This window comes from Glycine max, chromosome 5, assembly GCF_000004515.6.
Source record: "Glycine max cultivar Williams 82 chromosome 5, Glycine_max_v4.0, whole genome shotgun sequence".
NCBI lineage: Eukaryota > Viridiplantae > Streptophyta > Magnoliopsida > Fabales > Fabaceae > Glycine > Glycine max.
Genome location: NC_038241.2, coordinates 36,667,885 through 36,691,916, shown reverse-complemented (window position 1 = coordinate 36,691,916; position 24,032 = coordinate 36,667,885). Strand labels below are relative to the sequence as shown.

The 24,032-nt window shown below is 31.8% G+C and overlaps 5 protein-coding genes across 9 annotated transcripts; 3 read left to right on the top strand and 2 right to left on the bottom strand.

Annotated features, from left to right (window-relative positions):
* Nucleotides 1-1,258: 1,258 nt before the first annotated feature.
* LOC100800456 (uncharacterized) lies at nt 1,259-4,864 on the top strand. Of its 2 annotated transcripts, none has more exons than XM_003524217.5 (5): nt 1,259-1,829; nt 1,961-2,034; nt 3,218-3,347; nt 3,483-3,797; nt 4,428-4,864. In XM_003524217.5, exons 1-5 carry the CDS (start codon nt 1,713-1,715, stop codon nt 4,698-4,700), a joined length of 909 nt encoding a protein of 302 aa, XP_003524265.1. In that variant the 5' UTR covers nt 1,259-1,712; the 3' UTR covers nt 4,701-4,864. The 2 variants fall into 2 exon arrangements, with proteins under 2 accessions (XP_003524265.1, XP_006580276.1); XM_006580213.4 differs by having other exon boundaries at nt 1,456-1,829; nt 3,483-3,770.
* Nucleotides 4,865-5,018: 154 nt separating this feature from the next.
* Nucleotides 5,019-8,476, bottom strand: LOC100796047 (annexin D2). The gene is made up of 5 exons (XM_003525009.4): nt 8,274-8,476; nt 6,976-7,121; nt 6,502-6,720; nt 5,868-6,080; nt 5,019-5,543 (listed from the first exon to the last, which is right to left on the bottom strand). Exons 1-5 carry the CDS (start codon nt 8,347-8,349, stop codon nt 5,250-5,252), a joined length of 948 nt encoding a protein of 315 aa, XP_003525057.1. The 5' UTR covers nt 8,350-8,476; the 3' UTR covers nt 5,019-5,249.
* A 5,592-nt stretch (nt 8,477-14,068) lies between these two features.
* On the top strand, nt 14,069-14,931 carry LOC100799927 (50S ribosomal protein L23). Its single transcript, XM_006580212.4, has one exon. It carries the CDS (start codon nt 14,369-14,371, stop codon nt 14,702-14,704), a length of 336 nt encoding a protein of 111 aa, XP_006580275.1. The 5' UTR covers nt 14,069-14,368; the 3' UTR covers nt 14,705-14,931.
* An 834-nt stretch (nt 14,932-15,765) lies between these two features.
* Nucleotides 15,766-20,080, bottom strand: LOC100799397 (BTB/POZ domain-containing protein DOT3). 4 transcript variants are annotated; one of them, XR_414458.4, is made up of 7 exons: nt 19,837-20,080; nt 19,524-19,593; nt 17,913-18,811; nt 17,451-17,727; nt 17,222-17,350; nt 16,458-16,635; nt 16,193-16,325 (listed from the first exon to the last, which is right to left on the bottom strand). XR_414458.4 is itself a non-coding variant. In XM_003524215.5 (6 exons), exons 1-6 carry the CDS (start codon nt 19,974-19,976, stop codon nt 15,948-15,950), a joined length of 1,890 nt encoding a protein of 629 aa, XP_003524263.1. In that variant the 5' UTR covers nt 19,977-20,074; the 3' UTR covers nt 15,766-15,947. The 4 variants fall into 4 exon arrangements, 2 of the variants coding, with proteins under 2 accessions (XP_003524263.1, XP_006580274.1); XR_005891545.1 differs by having other exon boundaries at nt 16,200-16,325; nt 16,445-16,635; XM_003524215.5 differs by lacking the exon at nt 16,458-16,635 and having other exon boundaries at nt 15,766-16,325; nt 17,451-17,724; nt 19,837-20,074.
* Nucleotides 20,081-22,850: 2,770 nt separating this feature from the next.
* Nucleotides 22,851-23,349, top strand: LOC102666360 (syntaxin-112). Its single transcript, XM_006580805.1, has 2 exons — nt 22,851-23,135; nt 23,221-23,349. Exons 1-2 carry the CDS (start codon nt 22,851-22,853, stop codon nt 23,347-23,349), a joined length of 414 nt encoding a protein of 137 aa, XP_006580868.1.
* Nucleotides 23,350-24,032: the final 683 nt, after the last annotated feature.

The following is a 24,032-nucleotide window of genomic DNA, read 5'->3' as shown; positions in this document are numbered from 1 at the left end:
CAATTAACAGCTGATCGATTATTAATCTCTCTCTCTGCTCTCTTATTAATCTCTCTCCTTGAATAACGTTATCTTAATTAACAATAATTCTGATAATGGATCTATAATTATAATTTGAAAATAGAAATAGTTAAATTATCATCCTTTTCTGGGCTTAGATGGAAAGAGATATAAGAAATTTAAGGTAAAATATATCTTTAGTATCTTAAAATATTTTGAAACGAGTTTAATAATCAACATTAATAATATAAATAATTTTATATTATTATTCAATCATAAATAATCGTTGATATAACTTTTTAAATAATTATTATAAAAATTAATAAATTTTATCATTTTTAAGAAAACAAGTATATTTTACATGTAACAATCTTACCTATATTTTATAGGTACCAAAAAGTTATTTAAGCTTAAAACAAAAAAAAATAATTATCATCATGATACAAATGAATTATCTGCTCGTCTCTTTTTTTATCTTTATTGACATGATACTCCTTAGTTAAAAAAAAGTTAATTATCATCATTATTACCATATGATATGCAAAACAACTCCCCCACTTAATGTCTTTCATTTGTTTTATATCCATTCATTCTAATTCATGCAAATTTTTACCCTCTCCCCTCCTCTTACTTTTATTGCTAACAAATTCCCCATTCAAGCATCTCCTGAAATCGATTTGTCTCCCTCTACTTCTATTGTGACAATGCTCTCCATGACGTCATTTTCGATTTGCTTGCCATAATCGGATGCTTTCAGCTACTCAGCCATGGAATTTTGTTACAGCTCGACAGTGGGTGGTCACCATAATCTTTTATGTGTTGCAAAGCAGCCATGTTTCAAGGAGTACACCAGACCCAAAAAGAGGAAAGGGAAGGGAGTGCAGAATTCATGTGCTACAATGATGATAATAATTATTATTTTTAATTTTAGGCTTTAATAACTTTTTAATACTTTTAAAATAGGAATGCTTTGGTATCTAACTTTTATTTTTTACTTGAATAAATTTTTATTCTTGAAAAAGGTAATTTGTGATTAAATGATCTTTTCTTGATAAAAATGTTTTGTTTGTCACGTTAACAGAAATTTACTAACAACAAGTATCTACTTTAAAAATAAAAATGTGAGTTATTAAAATAAATAATAAAACATAAGCACCAAAATCAAAGTACATTCTAGGATTTATTAGGATTACAGCGAGCTTTAAAGCTCAAAGAACATTTACATATTATCAATCAACAAGATCCTCATGTTAGTAGTGAGCATCAAACTCATGTCTTTTGAAATATGAGTATATTTTTTACCAACTGAATCAACTTTCTCAATAAATATACTCCTATTTTGAAGATACCAAAAAATTGTTTAAGAAATAAAAATATTTTCACTTATGATTTTGGAAAAGTGCAGCAGTACTCAACTACTACTCAAAGTAGCTATATATATATATATAAGGGTGTGGAATGACAAATGTTGAGCATGTAGAGCGAGTATCCATTTCTAGGTGCCATCATAATAACTAATAACCCAACCTCTCGAGAGTTTGTTATATTATTACTGATAAATTGTTGGTGGGGGTGGCATAGTTGCAGTTGGAAATCGAAAGAAGAGAAAAGAAATTGGATAGTGATTATTTGGGTTCGTTATCGTTGAAACGTTTTCTCAAATCTGGTGTGGTGAATAACATCACCCCTCACACTCACTCAACCTAAACAAAATGCAGAGCCAGAGAACCACGCCGCTAAGGAACCCTCACACCTCCACCTCCGATCTCCTAACGTGGTCCGAACAACCTCCGCCGGAATCCTCCGCCTCCGGCTACCGCTCTCGCCAGGTTACTACTTCTATTTACTGTCTCTGTTTTATATTTTATTCAAGCATCGGTTTAGTTGGTTCAATCGAATCTCGCGTGAAGATATATAATGAGTTTGTTTGTTTGTTCCTCAATCGCTTATCTATTCCCAGCCTTCTGATAAAATCGGTGAGGTTCTCCGCGGAAGCCAGCTCACCGATGAAGAAGCACAGAGTCTAACAAAAAAGTAATACTATCATCTTTTCTTTTTCAATTCTATCGCAGTGTTGGATCTGTTATTGTTTGTTTTTGTTCCAACTTTTTAATTGTTTCGTTCTGGGATCCGATTCAGTGTTTGCTTCTTTATCTTGTAAACACTATGCGGTATTTCAACTAGTAGTTTGTGTCGACTTTTTTTCCTCTATTTATTAATGGGAACGTTTTAAGAAGCCACTCATTAGCCTCCTGCATTCAATTGTTGTTGAAACTTGAAACTCTAAGAATTGCGTTATGATGAACAATCAACACGAAGTTATTTTTTTGGAAAATTGCTAATTGGTACGAATTTGTGTATACAGCTGATCATTCATAATGCTGTAAAAAACAAAAAACTGATCTCTCATGATTTCGGCTAATTACCAAATTTCTTTTGTTTCTTAATTTACATTTGAACCAATTACATTAGAACAACTTATTTGCATTAATTTTTTTTTACAAATAAAATGTTTAATATTAATAATGTTATAAAAATTATCCAGCTATCGTCATGTGTCGACAATTTTTTTAAGTTTTTTTATTTATATTTCTCACCCTTTTTTTCTTTGTTTTTTTTATAAAAAAAACCATGTAATGCACATTACTATTAGTTATTTTAAAAGGAAACAAATTTATTATACAAGATAATCCGTAGTGTAAAATTACACTATATTTACATTCTAATTAAATTCTTACTTTAAAAATCATATTTACTATTTTAAGTGATTTTTTTATTTAGCTATCAGAGTAAAAAACTTCAACGTAATAAAAATTAAACTAGAAATAAAGAATTTACTATAGTATGTTTGCTACTAGTTAAGTTAAAAGGTTCATGACTGTTATATAATCTTGTTGTCAAACATATCTTTTCATGTGTTTTACTGTTAAAGGATTAATTTTTAATATGTTTATTTTCTGTTATTAGCCGTCATGGCTAGTTGTTTCTGTTATTTTTCTGTTCTGTTGTGATTGTAACTACCTTGCTTTATTTTTCTTCTTATAGCTTTGTGGCATTTTATATAAATAGGCTTCCAGCCCAATAAATGAAGTCAAATTCCATCTTGTGCATCCAATCATATTTTTTTTTTCGTTTTTCTCTTCTAACTTGGTCTCAGAGTAATCCTGTCCCTTCTTCTTGTTGTTTTCTTTTTCTTTTTCTTTTTCTTGATACTCAGGAAACCCTGCTCAGGATATAAATTGAAAGAGATGACTGGAAGTGGTATATTTTCTGGTAAATCTGAAGATACCACATCAGAAGAAAATTCTGCAAATTCAAAAAACAGAACAAGCATACGCGTATATAAGGTATGCTGGATGGTTACCTTGTTCCAACTTCCAAGGCAATTTGAGATTTGACCATATGAATACGAGAGTTTCTTAAATACCAACTTCATTGTGATAATAGTATTCTTGCTTTATTTCCCTTCAATTGCATCTCAGCAAGCAATGAATGGAATCAGTCAGATATCATTCAGCACTGAAGGAAACATTTCTCCTAAAAAACCAACCTCTCTACCCGAGATAGCAAAGCAACGTGAACTTGGTGGAACATATCAAAGCAAAACAGTCACGAAGATCAACAAGCAAACATCAAGTGCCAAGACCAAGGAGCTCAGTGGAAGTGATATATTTGCCCCTCCTTCTGAAATTGTGCCTCGTTCATTGGCTGCTGCACACACTTTGGAATCAAAAGAAAGTAAAGACACAAGAAGATCTGTTCCACAAAAAGTGAGTACATCTGCGCAAGTTTCTAATGTAAGTATCTTCTTGGCATGAAGACCAATCACGAGTCATATAAATCATTTATATTGGATGAATGTCCACAGAAATTTTTTATTGCTCTAATCCTGTCTTATGGCTATTCATAGTGATGAATTTTTTTACCTTTGGTGGTGCAAAAATATCGCCTTATGGTTTCCTGAAAGGCAAAATTTAAATGCAGAACAATTTGTCTAATTTTATGAAGTTATAACCCAAGGGTTGTAATAGAAATACGGTTGCAGCTCTGGAAGAATACCATTTATTTGGGGATGTTAAAATTTTCTATCACTACTGTTTCTTCCCTCGCCAAGACACGAGCCTGTTATCTTGAGTTAGAGCCAAACTGCACATTCATTGTGTTGAAGAGGTCCATCAGTTTGTCTACATGTTTTTGTAGTTTCCGTGTCAGATTTCTTCTTAAATTTCATTTTTCTCCTTTTACAATTTTTTGTTGAGACAAGAGACGTGTTTCTCTTAGGTTTACAATAATGACACATTATTTTTTCCTCTAAAATAAGCTGTAAATTCATCCATTTCTAATCCATGTGCTTCCCCCTTTACCTCATGCGCCTTCTCCCTCCTCTTTATGATTACATTTTGACCCTAGGTTTGTTATTGTTGCAGCGAGCTGATGGCCAAAGTAATTTCTCATTCAGTGAACAACCAGTTAAGATATTGAGGAAAAAAATGCATGACCAGAAGTTTGCAGAGATGACAGGCAATAATATTTTCAAGGGAGACGTTCCTGCAGGATCACCGGAAAAGCCTTCAAGCAGAGCTAAACTTAGAGAAATGGCTGGGAGTGACATATTTGCCGATGGAAAGGCAGAAAGTAGAGACCATATACTAGGTGCCCGCAGACCCCCCGGTGGAGGAAGCGGCATTGCCCTCGTTTAAATTTGATCATCTAAATTCGTCCAATTAACTGTGTGCGTTCTATAAATTCCTCTGAAGTTCTGTGTTTTGACTGGAAGGATCAGTGTGTTGGATTGTCAACATTGTTTATTATTCATTTATGTTGATATACACAGTCATATATTGGATAAATAAAATTGTTGAGATTTTTTTGTAATAAGAAATTATTTACTATATCTGATTTATGCTTTTTATGCGATAATTGTTGAGAAGTTAACAATTATAGTTGCCTTTAAGCTATCTAGACCGACTTTTTGTGAAGTGTGATGATATGCTGGCAGGAATAATTGATCCTTAATATAAGTATAAAAAAGACGCAGCAAATATTTTATGATTTAATAGTAATAAAGAGGTGAAGCGCTGTGTCTTGAATTTTCGACATTCAAAACATTATTCTTAAACAGCAGGGATGGTTTATACTTTATACCCCTCTGTCCAGAGATCCACAGCAACATCACATTCATGATAAGAGGAAAAGCAAATAGCCTAAGCATCAATCCCATGACAACTGAAGAGCGTAAGAAAGAACACTTAATCCTCATGTCCAACCAGTGCAAGGAGAATGCTCTGATAGTCTCCAGAAGTGTCATTGGCTATTGCGCGGTCCAGAGGAATGCTATTTCTTCTTTGGTATTCCTCAGCAATTCGCTGCAAATCAACCTCAGCTCTGGTGGTCACCACTCTAGTAAGGGCCCCTTCATCAGTTCCCAGCTTGTTTATAGCCATCCTCAAGACTTTCGCAAAATATTTCTCAGGGTAAGTCAAGCACTTAATGGCTGCCCTCAATAATTGCAGATATTCATCTTTTGGATCGGTTTTCAGATCCTGCATCCATAAGATGAATTGTCAGTTCAACTACAAGTCAGTGAAGTCACTGATTAATCTAAAATCACTTAATCACAATTTCTATCTTGTCTTCATATTTATTTTTTTGTTTTGAAGTAAGCCCAGAATATAATCCTTTAAAATGTAGCAATTGATTCATTTAAAACAAGATTATCAGTGCAAATCACGTTTCTTAAAGTGAACAAAACATGGTCATAAATTCAACACTATGTCAGCATGAGTGCTGCAGTAGGTACTCAAACAAAAAGCAGATGTTAGGCTAAAATCATAGAAACGAGTCATAAACAGCCAAAATGTCTATACCTTGTTTATGGCATTCCCGAACTCATTGTTGTACTGATTTAGTGTTGCTGTTAACTGTGCTTTACTCCTTGTTGACAAAATCCTGATCAGCTCCTCATCATTGTAGGCCTTCTCTGCAATCTTCTCGTGAAGCAGTTTAGCCTCAGATTTTGCCAATGTCATGTTCACCTCATCCCCCTCATAACGGAATATGCTCACAAGAGGAACTAATAGCTGTTATTGACATATTTCATCAGAAAATAGGGGGGAAAATGTGTGAAAAAAATTGTCAGATCAAATGTATGTTTGGAATCGCTTTTTTTTTTTTTTAAGTTCTCTCAGGAACCTAGAAAAAATAATTTAACTAACGATGCATCTAGACATAGCAAAATAATAATAAAAATGTTAATATTAATAAGCTTTTAAATCTAGCAATTCAAATGATATCAAGCAAAGGTTCTCTTGAATATAAATCTAGGACACACTTCTAAAGAAAGGTTCTCTTTTAAGTTGAAAAGGTTTATATACATTGGAAAATTTTGATCGAAGAAGAAATGACATCAAGCAGAGGCATCAGCCTTTGAATATTATGTAAGAATATGCAACTTTTCTTTATCAAGGTGTAAACAAGTACATTAGAAAGTTAAGGTTTTACCTTGCGGATGTCCCCTTTAGTATGATAGGCAACGTCTTCTTCAAGGGACTTTTTGAAACGGGCTTGATATGCTTGCTTTGCCTTAAGGAGATCAAGTGAAGATCTAGTGGAAGCAATTTCCAAAATGACCCAATTGTTTGAAGTCAACATCTTAGTGGCTTCATTAGCTAAAAAGGCATCACGCTCAGCAGGATCCAATGTCCAAACCAACACAGCCCGCTTTTATATTCAAAACATTAAACATTAGATAAGAAACTGACTTCATAACTGCAACTATCCATTTCCTTTAATCAAGGTTATCCATATAGAACACTGAAATCGAGTATTATATTACCCAAAAAACAATGGAGTATTATCAAAATTGAAAATTCAATAACTGATAGTGTCATTGAAAATTCTAACTTCTGAAAACTGAAATGAGCGTCAAATTGTGATTTACATAATGAAGCCAGATATAAAAAGATTTAAACTGACCTCAAAGTCACTTGAAAGTTCTTTGTCTAAATCTTTAAAAAGATCTTCTCCATGAGTTGCACTATAAGCTTCACGAATCAACTTACGCTGAGCTGCATTTCTATGACCCAGGATTGATATTATCAATCCTTCATTCGTTCCCCACCCTGCACAGATATGTCACAGTGACAACAATTGGATGAACAATCGAAACAACTCTTGCAATGAGAGAATAAAAAATGGCTCATGCCATGATAAAACAAAGGAACAAAGTAAATTCCCTTATTTGAAAACTTCTGAATTATTCAAAGATTCAGTTTCACTATGTATTAATTTTCTGTAATAGTTATCTATATCTTCACTTGTTTGAGCACTTCTGAACACACACACATACTAATATTAACTATCAGTATTACTAACGCTGGGCCAAAGATCGTTTGCATTTAGTTCTTAAAAACACAAGATTTACATACTAATTTAGCCTATTTTATTTATTTTCTTTTCATTTTTTCTCCTGTGAGTACATATGGGGAAGTTTATCCAACCAAAATGTAAGAATGAAACTTAAATTTTTTATATAAAATAAAAAGAAACCAAATCTCAACGATAATGATTCCCTCAGTCAAATTTTCAACGTGTCTACGCAGAGAGCAAATTGTAACCGTTGGGTGAAGATAAAAAATCAAAAGGTTTGTATTCGATCTGGTAGATTGAACTAAGGCTGCATTTGGTTTGGTAGGAGAGACGTTTTTTTGTTTATCGGGAATCATAGGTTAGTTTCCATGTTTAATATGTATTTTTCAAAAATTATATTCATGGAAAGTGATGGTTTCTAGAATGTTTTTTACGAAAATTTTCTTACAAAAGAGGTGGAAATTTTCTCGAATTTAATCTTTCTTTTATTACAATAAAAAACATTTTATGTGTAATTCTTTAATTCTTAAAAACTTATATAAAAATTCTTAATTCTCAACCAAACAAATTTTATTTATTATCCAAGAGATATAGAAAAATTTCTCCACGTTCATTTGTAGGCATGAGTTGTCTGATATTCATCCAACGGTCTCAATTTAGTAACGGCATGAATGTATGAAAAATATGACTGCATCGAATGTGGTTCCAGCACTCATCAAGCAGAAATAACTAACAATGACTGCATACACCAAACAGGATCTCTAAGTAAGAGTTGATATATAATAAAACCCGCACCAATCAGATCATGGACACACCAAAAGACTTAAATCCAAACGAGATAGATCGAGAAAATGTTAAACAGATCGATGATCCAACAACAAAATAAAATCAAAGAAATGAATAACCTTGAAAAGCTTTTCGCAATTGCTCACTGTCTTCCACTGGAGAAGGAAGTTGAGCAGGAACCTTCAACGTCGCCATTTTCGATCACGATCTCTGTGCGCAATGTGATGTGATGCAGAAAATTCATCATTTATTTATATACAAGGAATGGTACGAACCTATTATCGACCACAAAGGAAAAAAAATTAAAAAGAAATTTAATTTTAATCATAACCATAATTGGCTACCTATGTATGATAAGACATTGTTGACTTTTGTAACAAAATTAATTATTAATAAATACTCAAAGGAAAAAAGTTAGATATATTTTTTTAAGTGTTGTTTATTCTATTAGACAATTAGAACTGTGGTCTAAAGAGAAAAAAAATAAAACTGGAGTTTCACTTTGATAGTTTTCCTAACAAAAGTTTGCATAAAAAAAGGTTAGACAAATTATCAAGATGAAAATGTAATTCTCATTGTATAATAGCTCCAAAGATAGTGATATGTCAAAAAAAGAAATTATAAGCAAGTGGTTTGTAATTTACTATTTTTTTAAATTCAGTTTTATTACAATTTTTGTGTTTTTATATAATTAAAATGCATCCAGAGTATAATATTTTATATATTCATTCAATTATAAATTGTTACTATGTATCATAAATTTATTAACTCTCATAATAATTACCCTAAAAATCAAGGATAATATTTTATTAATTGACTATATATGTAAGCATCACAATTAAACTCTAATTCCATACTAAGAAAAGGTTGGTATTGCTTACTTTATACAATCACGACTATGAAATTCATTATTTTTTAAAAAAAACTTGGTAGATTTATATTACACAGTCACCTGTTAAATTTAGAATATGGTTACAGTGCAAATAATTTCTGATTATTTGATAGTGTAAATAATGCATAAAATTTTAATTATAACCTTTTCCCATGGAAGTACGAAAAACGTGACATAGGTTTCAAATAAATAAAACGTGACATTGGTTGTGCCGGGAATCTATACGTTCAAAATTCAAACGACGTGTTCTAATTTGCAGACAAAAATGAGTACGTTACTATTTTTTCGGTGTCTTGATCTCCATGCACATGGAACAAAAATGAGTACGTTACTATTACATCTCATTGCTAAAGGAAGTTAGGAATTGTGATTGTATGTTTCAATTGACTTTTTGATTATGGATTTGGAAGTTCATGGAGGAGTTACTAACTTGTAAAATTCTTAATTTTGTTGGTTAAGAAATGAACTTTCATGGTTATAATCCTATTCTTTATGAAGTCTTTTTTTTTTTTTTTTGTGCAAAACATAACTTATTTTTAGTTGAAATAGTCTCAACCTAATCTTCTTATATAGGAACGAAATTTGATATTTATCCAAAAAAATATTAAAACTTTATAATATCTTTATTTTATTATGGATACTATTATTACTATATGTAAATAAGTATAATTAATAATTAAAATGCTTTCAAATGTTGACAATTCTAATAATGTAGAATATTTGTTCACACTTATTATGATAGATAAACAATTATAAGTATTAGAAATATATTAGATGAATTAAAATTTAAAGATATGATTAATTAATCATTATTATTTAGAGAAATAACAAATGCTTTATTACTTGATATAATATATATATATATATATATATATATATATTAAATTATAACATTAAACTTATACAATGATAAAGAAATAGATAAATAATAATATTATAGAGATAGACTTCTTTGTCTTGTCTCACATTCAGAAGCAAATAATTTTATTATTATTATATAGTAAAAAAATACTTTTTTGTGTGTAAAAGTATTAATGCTAGGACTTTGATCTGATGCACATAATTCAAATTTCAATCACTAGATCGACCCAAATGTATAAGGAAAAATAAAGAAATTTCATAATTATATCATTCATATGTACGTATATTTTCTTGAAGGGATGTTTGGTAGATAATTTTTTTTCTAAAAATCTTAAAGGAAATTTATGATTCTTGATAATGAATTTTAACCCCCACAAAAACATTCTCAAGTGATACAAACATCTAACTTTTTCGAGTGAAAGAAAAATTTTAATTATATATTTTATATGAAACATATAAGACAAACCAAACATTCTCGACTTTTTCATATATGAAAAAACTTTTCCCAAACGTCCCATGATGATAATTAAATCTGTAGAGATTCTTTTTTTAATTCGATGGTTTATTGCAAAAATATTAAATATCAAACATGCTCAATTCGTTCGTCTCCTGGAATAGGCAACGACGTCGTTTTATAGCAGGCTTGGCAAGTACGTATGACTTATATGAGTCGTCGTTTTCTTTGCGGCCGTTACATGGAGTGAGTATCTTGTTGTGTTCTATATTCATTCACCGTCAAATCGGAGGAATTAGAATCAAAGCCCTGAATGGCGCCCCCGCCGCCATCTCAGGGTCTGGGGATGAATAATGCAAGGATTCACTTCTTTTCCATTCTCCTCGCTCTCCAATACGGAGCTCAACCTTTGATCTCCCAACGCTTCATCAGGTTTTCATTTTTCAGCCTTCACGGTTTCAATTCTATACTTTTCTTCTCGATTCACGATACGGTTGTAAATTGTAATTGTAGTTACCGTTGGTTACTGCCCAACCGTTTATTATATTTTTTTAGAGTAAAATAAAAAGTCCTGGACCTGGGATTTAGTTATCATTTTTTTTTATTAAGCATAGAAAATATTCGCTATTTTAATTATCGTTAGCAGGATTAATTATTTTCCGTTTGATCTATGCTGTGATTGTTGCAGTAAGATTGGTAAGTAGTATTACTTGGTGGTTTAGGATCACGAGATTGACATAATTGAACAAGCTACGCTAAATATTTTAACTATATCAAAGTTGGCAATGGTGGCACTGTGGAGGGTATGCAATCCCACTGGAAAAAAAAAAATTAAAACAAAGGAAAAGAACAAGAGTCTCTAAGCAGTAGAAGAAATCCACTTGATCAAATATAAAGTATAAAGGAATAAAAGGCCTCTGAGAATTCAGCATTCAGCTCTTGAATGCATCCTTTCCTTTTGTATTGATTCTTAGACATATGGAATTTGAAGGCCTACTTAGGAATGGTGCATGGCTTTGTCTGGAAGCAGGGATTCTAGAAATCCATTTAGATTTAGCTGCATTATTTTCACCTTGTTTTGCATGTCACACACACACACTTGCACACATAAAATTCAAGATAGACATGATCGGAAAGTGGGAATTCAGATGAAGATCAGTTTAAGTTACTGGTGTCCTTGTTGGATAAAATGCAGCTACAATCCTTGATAAGAAAATCAATGGTTGAGGTTGCGATGAAATATATACACATATATAGCATTATGAAGTTGTTAAAATTCTTAACTGCTGTTTTCTAAGTAATGGTTATAACTCACTTATCCTCTAAAGTGCACTTTCCTCACATTAGAGGAGCTAAATCCATCCTTATTTATTATTTTAGTTTCTGATAATGTTACAAATATCTGTAGGATTATCCATGCAGTTATTCTTACTCTAAATAGCACAACATGTTACATGGTGATGTTTTAAGCATAGCCCTTTCCTGTTTTGGTCATATGCATTTAGCCTAGAATTGATTTTATGAAAACTAAGTTGGCTGTTTTGCCATCTATTTTTTAAGATTTCAATTTACTTCTTTCTCCTTGTGCATGGTTCCAGTACCAGCAACTGTTCCTTCAGTCATTTATGCATGGTTATTCTTATCGAAGGCCAAAATCAAAAATTGAAAAGGCACAAATGTTTCGAAAGTCAGCATTAGTCATTATCCACTATCAAAAATTGAAAATATTTATCTATTGTCATTTAATCCTTTATCTCTGATGAACTGAAGCATTAGGATAATTTTTTTTCTTTTACTTGAATAGAACAGCATGGTGTCTCTCTTCGAACAGGACCATATGTTGTTATTCAAGAACATGAGAAAGGCCATAAATGTAACATCATTGGATACACACGACATCAATTCAATTCTCATCACATTAAAGAGAGAGACACTGCCTTCCGATTACTAATGACTAATGAGCTGAAAAACAGCTTTTGCATCTTTAGGGACCTCACGTTTTGAATAACTTGACATCAAAACATTGCAAACAAACTGAAACATGTCTTCCATATCCCACCTTCAGGGTCAATCACTACAAAAATTAAAAAAAAAGGAAAGAAAAGAAAGAAAATTAATTTACATATCTATTTATTACCAATCAAAATTTATAAAAAAAAAATTCATTTTTATCTAATCTCTAAAATCAATTATAAAAAGATATTACTAAATCATATGTAAGTGAATAATACTTTTTGGTACAATATGTAAGTGAATAATATAAGTTATGTTGTTTTTTTCCCACTTATTTTAACTTTCTATATAGATTTTGTAGAATTAAATAATTTTCATTGATTACAATTTAATTTCTTTTTATAACAAATAGTTTGATAATATAAGAGAACGGGTAAACAAAAGGTTGTTGCAACTAAGAAATAATACTTCACTTAGGTTTTTGATAATTCTTATAAATTTTACATACTCGGAAATTTAATAAAGTACATTCAAAAGACACTTGATCTTAAAATCTACCAAAATAAATATACCATCTTAATATCAAAAGTTTAATAAGGTTGTTGCAACAAAGAAATAACATTTCACTTAGGAGAACATGATCAATGTTTAATAAGAACATTTCTTATTTATATATAGATTGTTAGTTTTAGTTATGTAGAAGTTTTACTTCATTAGATTTAATTTATTTTTTAAATTTTAAATTGTCATCAACTTTCTCAACTCAATTTTTATTTTAGATTTTCATCAACTTTATTTAATTGTATAACATACATTTTAAATAGTTTTTTCATTTTTTTAATTCACAAAAAAACACAATTTCATGAATGGAGGTAATTTTAGCTAGAATGATTTTCATGGTTTGGACAAATATTAAAACATAGTTGGGAATGTTTGAAATTACTAGGGGAAAAATCATGAGTTATGAGTGGCTGTTAGCCAAAATATAATTAACAAAATTATTATGAGGGCTTTCTTATCTTTGTATTCATTAATGTTAGTTCTTTTTTATGGAAATATTTTAAAAAATAATAATAATTACAAAATATAATCTATTTATTTTTTCATTATGAACATCTCTTATTAAAATTATGCATATATCTAAAATGCATTTATAAAGATTTTTTTAAAAACACAAATGAATTTTAAATGACATATATATATATATATATATATATATATATATATATATATATATATATACTAACTTATATTTAGATAAAAACTAAAAAAAACTGAAAAAAATACATGGAAAAATACAATACAATAATATAAAAATTTGTGAAGTCTAAATTTAATATATATGCAGGACACGTGTTATTTCACCCGTAAGTTTTTTAAAATTCATGTTAACTTTGATTTTGGATTGGTTGACCATATAAATTTTTTATATTAACAGCATTTCTTTGTACTAATTTTACTCTTTCAATCATTTATGAATTATCTTAAAGATAGTAAATTAGCTTTCAACAAATAACAGCAATAGAAAAAGTTGGTAAACACATCGTAAACCTATAAATTAGAAATTATCCCATAATTGACTTTTAAATGTTTGATGAGAGTGTGGATTTAAATTTAAATTAAATTTAAAAAATAGAAATATCTTATCCAAATAAAATAAGCTTATAAAAATATTTTTTGCGGTAGTAAAAATATTTTTATTTTTAATTTCTTCTCTGTACTCTCTTAAAAAAAATCATTCTCTATACAAATTTAAGAAAATAAATACAAACAAAATAAAGAGAGAGACCAAAAACAGGTTGCGGTGGCATTGATGAAATTTGCTTCTCTAATATCCATTTCTGGACTATTGTTCATTTAGTTTGTGTTAGTTTATGTTAATATTTAATTTTATAATTTTAAAGGACAATATGAGAACAATAGAAAAGGAACAACACATAAGAGGGTTTTGATAGGTACAGGGCAGAGGAAGAGGGTTTTGATCTTTGGCAGGGTTTAAGGAAGCGCGGAGACCGTTGTCTTCAAAGAAGTGTTCACTGTTCAAATCAAAATCGATGGCACACATCACAAACCTTCCCATGACGCCACTGATGCCCAGCACTTCCTCAAACGACATCAAAGAAATCGCGTTTAAGACTGCTCCTTCAGCTTCCAAGGTTGAAATCAAGCGCTTCCTAGAAACCTTCTACGGCTTCGAGGTCGAAAAGGTGCGAACTTTGAACATGAAGGGCAAGAAGAAGCGTTACGCGGGATCGTTGGTCGCAAAACCCGATTACAAGAAGGCCTACGTCACCCTCAAGAAACCACTTTCGTTCTCTCAGGATCCTTACCACTTTCGTTCTACCGTAGAAGACAAGAAGAAAGAGAAGATGTTGACCACTCACTGCTAGCTGTTTAGTTTTGGGGGGTTGAGTATTCTCTTGTCAATTGTTTTGTTCACTCTTTTTTTTTCTTTGGTTCCATTTGGGCATAAAAAACATAGGATGTTAAAGTGGTTTATTGGAGTTTATCGATTAATGGCGATTGTGCTGTATAAGGACTTAAAAAGGATCTGTAATGTTGGCTGCAATATCATGGTTTGCAATGAAATCACAACAGTGACCATAATTTAAAATCAGATGATGATTTTTTTTTAACTTTTGATATCTTGGGACTAACTTGATGTGAAACACACACAACAGAATCAAATAAAACCATGCTCAGTTTGAGAAAGAAATAGTTCTACTGTTTAGAAATGCTCAATTGCTCATAGGGAATGATATTTTAGCTAATTGACTGTTGACATAAACTTATCTCTGTAGTTCTGCAGCACTCTGTGCTTGTTCTAGGAAGTGAGACCAATTGCTCTTCGATTATAAACTCTTCTCTATGCATTGTGTCAAGTGCCAACCCTTTATATTCGAAATGATAAATTAACTTATTTATCTTAAAAAATGAATATGAATTAATATAATTCATTTCACCCATGTATGAATAGTAATAATAATGTAAAACCCAGAATTTGAGTTTGGAAGTTTGTAGGCTGGGTGCAGTTTTGTTATTTAGTGCTTACCATAAACATAAAAATCTTGTCACTATAAACAGTATGGCTATGATTCCAAGAATCTTTATCTTGAAATGATCAAGTACTTCACTGATAGAAGGAACATGTTAATCGCCAAACCAGCGTAAGCAAACACCCTTAAGTAAAATTTGATTGTGAATTCTATAAATTAGCAGCATATTTCCTTTAATTTGAACTCACAGATATTGTTTCCTCTCAAGTTGCATTTTTCTGCAATGCTAGAGCATTTTGTTTTCCCTTCATGTGCATCTTTTATGGTTCATTGCTAAACTTATAAGTTATTAGTTGGTGTCCTATCAACTGTACGTTCTTAGGGGCCATGAGCTTGTATCAGTAATCTAGTCACATTTCCATTTTCTTTTCAGGTATGTATACAGTATACTTGTATTGCTTTATTTGGGAGTCTTTGTTTCTATATGGAAAGCTACAGCCTACAAGAAACTTTTCTCTTTGAAGTCAACAATATCTTAAGATACAAAATTTAATCTATATGCTACATATAAAGAATGGCTAGCTGGGTGTTTTTACTACAGGACTTTTTATGCTGAAACTTGAAAAATGAAATACTTTTAAGACATGGAGAGCCTTCTTCTAGGGTTTAGTCTACGTAGAATGGTGTTTGGTGACTTGGGTGCATCCTGTCTGTCTCCAATTTCAACTCCTGCTGGTTTTGTATGTAAGGAGTTCTTAATCTTCCGCCAATTTAAACTCCAGCCTGATGAATTCTTTGGCTTGTTGCTTAACTTTTCATACTCCTGTTGTAATTCACAATAGTCATTCTGCAGTTCTACCATTTGGGACTTTACATTCTCAAGTTCTGCTTTGAGTGCCTTAATGTCCATAGTTGCAGATGTATGGTTTCCCTCTTGTTCAGATTGGATTCCAATTTGTGCTGGCTCTTTCTCATGCATTGCTGCCCTCATCTTTACTTGCTCTGAAAATAGAATCTGCATGTTGTGTGTACTTTCATTCAGGATTTCAGTTGGCAGCTTTTATGCCAAATCATCATTCTACTCATTTAGCTCTAAAAATGCTATGTAATTTTAACTATAATTTTTTGTGCTACCTCACTGTCTTACATGGGATGCATATTATGTGAACCAGTTCCTCGACACTGTTCTGTAGAATTCAATTTTCATATTAAAAGTGGACTTGGAAAATATTTGATTCTTTCTGTTGAGTCTCCCCACATGATGATTGTCATATCTCAACATTTCTGGTCTTTAAACTTCTCTCTTCTAAACCAATTATGCTTTACTGCAATTTTAAGAGAAATTTTATTTTTAAATCATTATAGGTTAGTAAAACACAATCTTTGTCACATAAAAAAAAAAGCCTTTGTGTATAGAGGAAATAATTTGTAGAGTTTACTGTCAACTATTTTCCATTGGGATAGGATTGTTTTTCTGGCCTTTCCTTTGGCATGTGGCTTCAGGGAGGGATTGATTTGGGGAGCATTTCTGTTTTGTTTTCATTTTTCTGCTTATGAGGAGGATTAGTATTATCCTACTTATATTAAAAAATTTCCATTCACCTATAGATTCTTTTAGTATTTAAGGTTTTCCTATTGAATGTAAAAGTAAAAGGTTTGTGAAGCTACAATTATTAATATAATGAATAATATAATTTATCCTAAATTGGTTCTAATGTTTAACTTGACTACTGTGTTTGTAGAACAGATGCTGCTAAATCTGAATTGTGAATTCTGCTATATAATCATCACATCAAGTTTTTCTTTTTTGTTGGTGGAATCTGAAATTGTCAAAACTGTTGTTAATGGTCATCTGTTAATTTATCATGTATAAAGCTGAAAAAGTTTGATTCCAGAGATTGCAAACTTTACCTGGACAACAGTTCTTAGGGGCAATCTCTCATTCTGTGCAGCATGAAGGCATGCATCAAGTGAGAGTTTTTCACAGTTCATGATTTTGCACAGTCTTTTACGGTCATGCTCGGTCAGTGAAGCATGGGTCTGGAGAGATGTCAATATCAGAATGTCAAAACTTTGTTTTATTTGCCTTTAGTTAAAACGGGAAACTGAATCACAAGAAAATAAGAATTTAAACGATGACCTTGAGGTAGGTGTCAATGGCTCTATATAGGCCATCATCATATGATCGAGTATTTTCTGGTAGAAATTCGGCAAAAACTTGGAACTTGGTAATTGAAAGATTTGGATCTCTTGCAATTTCAGCTAGGTAATTGTCCAAGAGTCTACTAATATTGAATTTCCTAGTCTTCTGTTGCTGTTGAATCTGCTGTTGTTCATGCATCAAGAAGTATTCCACAATTCGTTGCACTACATCTATGTCTAGCATGGTGCATTCTTCAGATGAAATAGTCATGCTACTAATGAGGGAAAAGAATAGAAAAAGACAAAAGATAGATATTAGTGTCATTAGTCGTTTTCATAACTCTTGGGTTCTTTTTTTTCAAAAAAAAAATTGGTTTAGAGGGCTGTGAAGTTAAATTTGACCTTGGCATTAATGCCAATTCCAACATGTGAAAAAAAAGGAGAATTGTTACATACTCACATGACCGTTTTTCCTTGATCTCCATTTTGATATCTTGGAATTAGAAGATCACTCACCTCAGCATCTTCCAACACCAAACTCACTCTCTTTTCAAGGTCTGTTGTGAGAGCTGGTGATACAGAATACATCATGGCCATCTTTAACATCTGCAACATGAACTTACATGAGACTGCATCTTGCTGAGGAGGAATAATGCTTATTAGGCTTTCAATAATTGTCTTTTGCTCCTTGCTGTGTCCACTGCTTTCTTTCTTCTTCCCACTAAAAATACTGAACTGTAGGTTACACTTTTCATGCCCATATCCTCTAAGCCCTTCTAACTCCACCTCCATTCCTGGCAGCCATCTCTTGGCATATTGTATGATACATTTACCAATGGTCTCTGGTTTGGTTCCCTTTGCCCTTATTGCAGAAATGATCTGCATAAAATGGTCAATGCGGAAGGCTGCCACATCATTGAACCACCAGCTTTCTTGATTAGGTGTCGCATCCTCGCTTGTGAGCTCATCTTTAGAAGCTTTCCATGCAATGGAATCACAGCATCTTCTTACAATTTGGAGGTTTTCAGCCCACGGAGATAGGTTTTCACAAGATTTCAGAACAGTGATAGTGTCTTTCCATGAAGAAAGCACAACAAAGGTGAGGAAAGCTTCACTCTTAGAAATGAGATTTCCATCTTCTAGTTCTTCAGTCATCTCTAGGAACTCTGATGCACATCTTAGTGCAGCTATGTTATCTGGGCTGAAGTCTATAGGGAGGCCATAACAGAACTTTAGAATTGTTTCAAATGTTTCAGATCCACCTGGGAAGTTTTCGAGCTTGAGCACATTGCCAGAATTTGAGATCAAAGGCTGAATTTCCAATTGTCCTATGTAACCGCACTTTGATATCAAGGGGTACTGTTGTTACAAAAAAAAAGTGACCAACGTGCGTAATGATGTTACAGCAAAAGAGCTATCGTACAAAATGATTAAGACACGAGTTGCTGGGCTGTTTGGTTTCTTTTATTTTTATTACAAAAAATAAACGTTATTTTAATTATATTTCTTGTTTTTAGTTTTTGTTTAAGGAAATAGTAGAAGCAGTGCTTTGCCATTTTCACCATTTCCTCCACGAGATCTTAAAAAAAGAAATAAAATAAAAATAGTGCTACATTTTTTTTATAATTATCAGTGAAAACATATAAATTGAAAATGATATTAGAAAAAAATAACAAATATGAAATACCCCGTTAGTTTGCCCATGTTTTCTGCTGTTCTGTTTTCAGGACTCTTAAACCTTCTCTAAAGTTTTGTGCTTTCTATCTCGAGTAACTTTCTTTACCCTATCCCAAAAGGTAAAAAGCACGTACACACACCACAAAGAAAAGGAATGTGCCGTTCTTATGCTCCCTGTGATAAAACTATGTTCTACACCAGTCAGTGTCACTCATTGAGATAAGAGTCTGGTAAAAAGACAGTGTTATGACTTATGATGTTATCGATTTCCTGTGCTCTATATATTCCCCGCTGATGATTGTTTGGAAATATGTTAAGAAACCATTTCAGAGGGAGAAGTCAATGATTTTCTACATTTACAAGGCTTTAAATATGTCAAAGAATTTGTCTACACCTTGTGAACATTATAAGTGGTTTCCTGGACTTGAATTGAAAAGTCTGTTGGGATTTGAGGAGCAATGAACCTGCACAGGACCAAACCAGAAAAGAAACAAAAAAAGAAGAAAAAGAAAACACATACACATAAGTGGTAGGTAGAATTTAGGAAAAAATGGAAACCAGGAAGAGAAAATAAGAGGGCTGGGGGGAGTACCATAACCATACTTGGTTAGACATGCGAATTCGAATTCATTTAGACATGTAGATATTGTTATTATTACTGAAATTTTAGCTGCCTAATCTACAAAAAGATCCTATTCTAGAAGTACCATGAATGTTCTCCTTTGAAGCTATCAGCTATTGCGATGAATTTGTTGGGAAATAGAATGCTTTTGTCTGAAACTTTATCACTTCCATCAGTGTGACTCCCGTAGTCTTGTTGTGCTTGCCCTACTTGAAGGGACTTCATGGTGATAGTTTAGCTAATTGCAGTAAACTTGGGATAGAGTAGACATTCCATTTTGATGACTAAATGATGCAAAGGGACAATGGTATAAGACCCGCGATGTTGTCTAAATTTAATGCTGGAAATTGATTCTGTGGTCAGTGTAGGGCTGTAGTTAATACGGTTGGTGACTTGTTTCTTTCCTTATTGGTTATCAACTTTAATAACATTCTGTTGTTGTGTAGAAATAATAACCGTGTGAATGTTTCAGGCCCAATATGCATACGGTGCATGGTTTTGTTAACGTCGCTTTATTTTATTTGAATTTTCTCTTTAATAAAAAATCTATTTCTTGTATTATAAATTTGGGTACCCGGAGTCTTATTACAATTTTTTTTTATTAGGTTTACATTTCCTTGTATTTTTACCCCCACCATGACCATGCATAAAGAAGATTTTAATTTTAAGATCAAATATTAATTTTAAAAGTATTAAAAATAGTTTTATATGATTTCAGAAAAAAAAAATTATAAGACATTTATCTCCTTTCTTCTACCCTCACCCCTCCAATCATTTTTACCTATTTTATTTGGGGGTCAAAATCATTGTAAAATCTATCTTTGATTATTAAGAAGGATTTGGGCCATTATTTGTCCCCCTTCAACCTTACATAGTGTGACCGATTTGGCGACTTGTGGCTTATAGGCATTGTACGTCTATTTGGCATTTATGGCAACTCGAAAATTCATGATTTTTTAGTTTTTTGGAAAATATAACGTACATAAAATCGTAATTTAGTGATGAGTATAAAATTCTTTACTTAGTACACAGTTGCGAAAGTATGTTTTCTGAATCACAAGCCCTTTTGTTCTTGAAATGAGAAACACAAACATGAGATATTCAAGCTTCTGGATTAGAGAAAATCAGTTATTACAAAAATAGAGAGACTTATCTCAAAACAAAACAAAAAAGGCTACAGAATTTCATCTACTTTGAAATCTTTAGATTTAAATTCGTTAATAATTTATTCACACCTCCTCCTGGAAATTCGATCTCTGATCCCTTACAAATACTTGCTTGTAAAGGGCTTTACTAGCTAGTAAACAGGAGGGATAAAAAATTAAATTAAGTTGCACCGTTGCGTGCGTCAAACTACAATTTAGTTCCCCCAAAACAAATGACTAATCCCTCAAAGATTCATTTAAGGATTGACCTTGTTTTTTTATATACATAGTCAGAAATCAAATTCATGACTATAAGGGAAAAAGGTTATACACCAGTAATGTCATACCATATTGGTATCTAGAGGTTCCAATTTGCACAATTAAAATATGGGTGATCAAGATTACATACTTATAATACTTTGGGGATGAAAAGTGCAATTAAATCCAAGTTTTATTATTAATATATAAGTTTTCAAAGAACTTACATTTTTCAAAAAGCTATAAAACACTAAACTGAGTTGAGATGACTGGAAGTATAACTTGAATTCTTTCTCAAAATACATAAAGTCTCAAAATACATAAAGTCTAATTGTAAAACTTGAACTTGTATAATCAGTTTCCGATCAGACCAGATTAATGAGACGACTGGGTCATGTTGGATATCGTTTATGCAGTAGAACATTATTTTAAATAGTTTAAACATTTTCAAAACAACTAAAGGTTGATTTGGTCATTATGGGCACACCTTGTGTTCCATCTAGCCCAGTTAATAAAATTTTCATTAGCCTTTTAAAAAAAATTAGACAATATGCAATTATATGAATATTCCAAAAAAAAAAAAAAATTAAACCAACGAGACCCAATCATTTCAGTTATCGAAACTGACTTGAGTATAGATTTCATCATTTGAAATTCAATGACTTGTTATCAAATTATCAATTAAGCTTGTCTTCCTTTATACACACACCATATGACATCAATTCAATTCAGATGCCTTTGATTCAGAAGATAGAATTATAGAGAATACAAATATAAGATAAATTTTTGAATTAAAGTAAAATATATATAAATGTGATGTTGATATATGTATAATTAGTATCAATTAAGATTATATAAAATATATTTTCCCTTTAAAAATCAAGAAATAAATGAACAAATATTTGAATATTAATTTAGTCTTAATTTCCTTTTTATATCTTTCTCTAGTTTTAGGTTAATTTCTCTAGCTCTAATTTTGGCTTTGTAACGTTTGCTGCTTTTCATTGAGGGATCATTAGCACTCAAGAAAAAAGTGACCAAATTGCTTTCCTCAAGGTTCAATCACAGTATCACACTATTCTCTTCTTCACACATTCACGTTTCCTATTTTTTAAAAGTTTTGCCACTTTGAAACTGCACAATAACTTTTCAGGTTTTATATTTCTTTGTTCAACAGTGTAAAATCTCTCGAAATTTTCTGTGGATGGAAGAATAAAAGAATCCATTTTCAACATTCCATTCTTTACATTTTTTTTTTCCTTTTCTTTTATGCTTTGAACACGGTGCTTCTCTTGTCTTCCTTTTATCATCGTTGACTCTCTTATATATGTTCCATTGATCACTTGGGACTATTGTTTCATAACAAAAACTTGCGTCCAATGAGAAATTAACTCATTGTCCAAAAGGGTGTGCTTCAATGCTTCATTTTCTTCCCCTGAAAACCCACAAGTATTCCACTTTCTCGCTTTATATCTCAAAAGTTCTCATGAAAAATTATATGGTCCAGAACCACATTTCCATGATTCCAACCAATTTTCATGTAACCAAATTTTATTAGTTCTTTCTTGTGTAAATTGAATTGAAAACCTTGGTTAAGCATTAGGTAGAAGTTGACCGAGACCATAGACCACAATAATTCCTTATGTTCTCATTCCATTCATTCAGGGTTTTGTTGGTTTTGCAGAATTTTGCAAAGATGAATGATTTGATGACAAAATCGTTCCAAAGTTACGCCGAACTGAAGAAACAGGCTGAGAAGGACAATCTTGAAGATTCTCATGACATTGAAGCAGGGAAACTCAACAACCCCACGGATTACCATAACCTCTCACAGTTCTTCCAAGAAGTTGAAGCAATCAAGGTTGAAATGGAAGAGGTCGCTACCCTCTTATTCGACCTTTTGCAACTGCATGAAGAGACAAAGTGCACTGACAGTGCAAAAGTCCTACGTGGCCTAAGAGACCGCATGGTGTCTGACATGGTTACCTTGTTTTGCAAGGCAAGGATCATCAATTCAAGGTTCGAGGTTCTTGACCAATCCAACATAACCAATCACACTTTATCAGAATCCTGTAAAGAAGGAATCCAAATTGATGACCAGAATGTCTGTCACAAATCGTTTTGTTGGCCAGGATCGTGTGGCCAGTGTTGGTAACTATGCCAATCAAATGAAGAGGAAGAACACCACCACATAATGGTTCTGTTGGGTTCTTGTTGTGGTGATGCTGTTGATTGTGTTTCTTTACTGGGGGAGAAATTTGGAGGGGGTGGTTTAGAGTTTGGAGGTTGTGAAGCCACTTTCATTTCCCCTTTAACGTTTCAATGGTTATTGTATTGTTGGGAACAGTTTAATTGATTCAAATTTGTTCACGAGAACTAGAATTTACTGATGAATAAGTGTTGATTGTGACTTTTGCCTAATGGTTATGGGAACAGTTTAATTAATTCGAATTTGTCCTAGTTAACATTATTGACTATTTTTAATCGATTTTGACATGACTGTATCTCACATTTTTTAGTTCTTTGAACTCCGAAGTTTTCTTTGTTGGATTGGGTTCATTCTATCATTTAAATTTTGTGTAACAAAAAATAAAATGTTTATATAAAAAATTAGTATTATAAAAATAATATTCTTCTAAGCATGAGAGTTTTTAATGAGAAGAAAGATATGCACTTAGATTACAACATAATTTTATAGTGTTATTCAATTAGAAATTATAATTTATGATAAGTTTTATAAAATTATTTTAAAAGTTATATCAATAATAATTTTGTGATTAAATGTTAATCTAAAATTATTTTATACTATCAATTTATCATTATTAATACTATTAAAAAAACATATTTTTATGGTGATTTTTTAACACATTCAAATATG

Bases quoted from the DNA above. Each gene is read 5' to 3' on its own strand.
- LOC100800456 (XM_003524217.5), top strand. From the start codon at position 1,713: ATGCAGAGCCAGAGAACCACGCCGCTAAGGAACCCTCACACCTCCACC. The intron at 1,830-1,960 runs GTTACTACTTCT...ATCTATTCCCAG, and splicing joins CCGGCTACCGCTCTCGCCAG to CCTTCTGATAAAATCGGTGA. The intron at 3,348-3,482 runs GTATGCTGGATG...ATTGCATCTCAG, and splicing joins CAAGCATACGCGTATATAAG to CAAGCAATGAATGGAATCAG.
- LOC100796047 (XM_003525009.4), bottom strand. From the start codon at position 8,349: ATGGCGACGTTGAAGGTTCCTGCTCAACTTCCTTCTCCAGTGGAAGAC. The intron at 6,721-6,975 runs GTCAGTTTAAAT...TGAATATAAAAG, and splicing joins AACTTTCAAGTGACTTTGAG to CGGGCTGTGTTGGTTTGGAC. The intron at 5,544-5,867 runs GTATAGACATTT...TTATGGATGCAG, and splicing joins TCGGGAATGCCATAAACAAG to GATCTGAAAACCGATCCAAA.
- LOC100799927 (XM_006580212.4), top strand. From the start codon at position 14,369: ATGGCACACATCACAAACCTTCCCATGACGCCACTGATGCCCAGCACT.
- LOC100799397 (XM_006580211.4), bottom strand. From the start codon at position 19,976: ATGAAGTCCCTTCAAGTAGGGCAAGCACAACAAGACTACGGGAGTCAC. The intron at 19,594-19,836 runs GTACTTCTAGAA...GGTCCTGTGCAG, and splicing joins TTCAAAGGAGAACATTCATG to GTTCATTGCTCCTCAAATCC. The intron at 17,351-17,450 runs GTCATCGTTTAA...ACATCTCTCCAG, and splicing joins CCATTGACACCTACCTCAAG to ACCCATGCTTCACTGACCGA.
- LOC102666360 (XM_006580805.1), top strand. From the start codon at position 22,851: ATGAATGATTTGATGACAAAATCGTTCCAAAGTTACGCCGAACTGAAG. The intron at 23,136-23,220 runs GTTACCTTGTTT...ACACTTTATCAG, and splicing joins ACCGCATGGTGTCTGACATG to AATCCTGTAAAGAAGGAATC.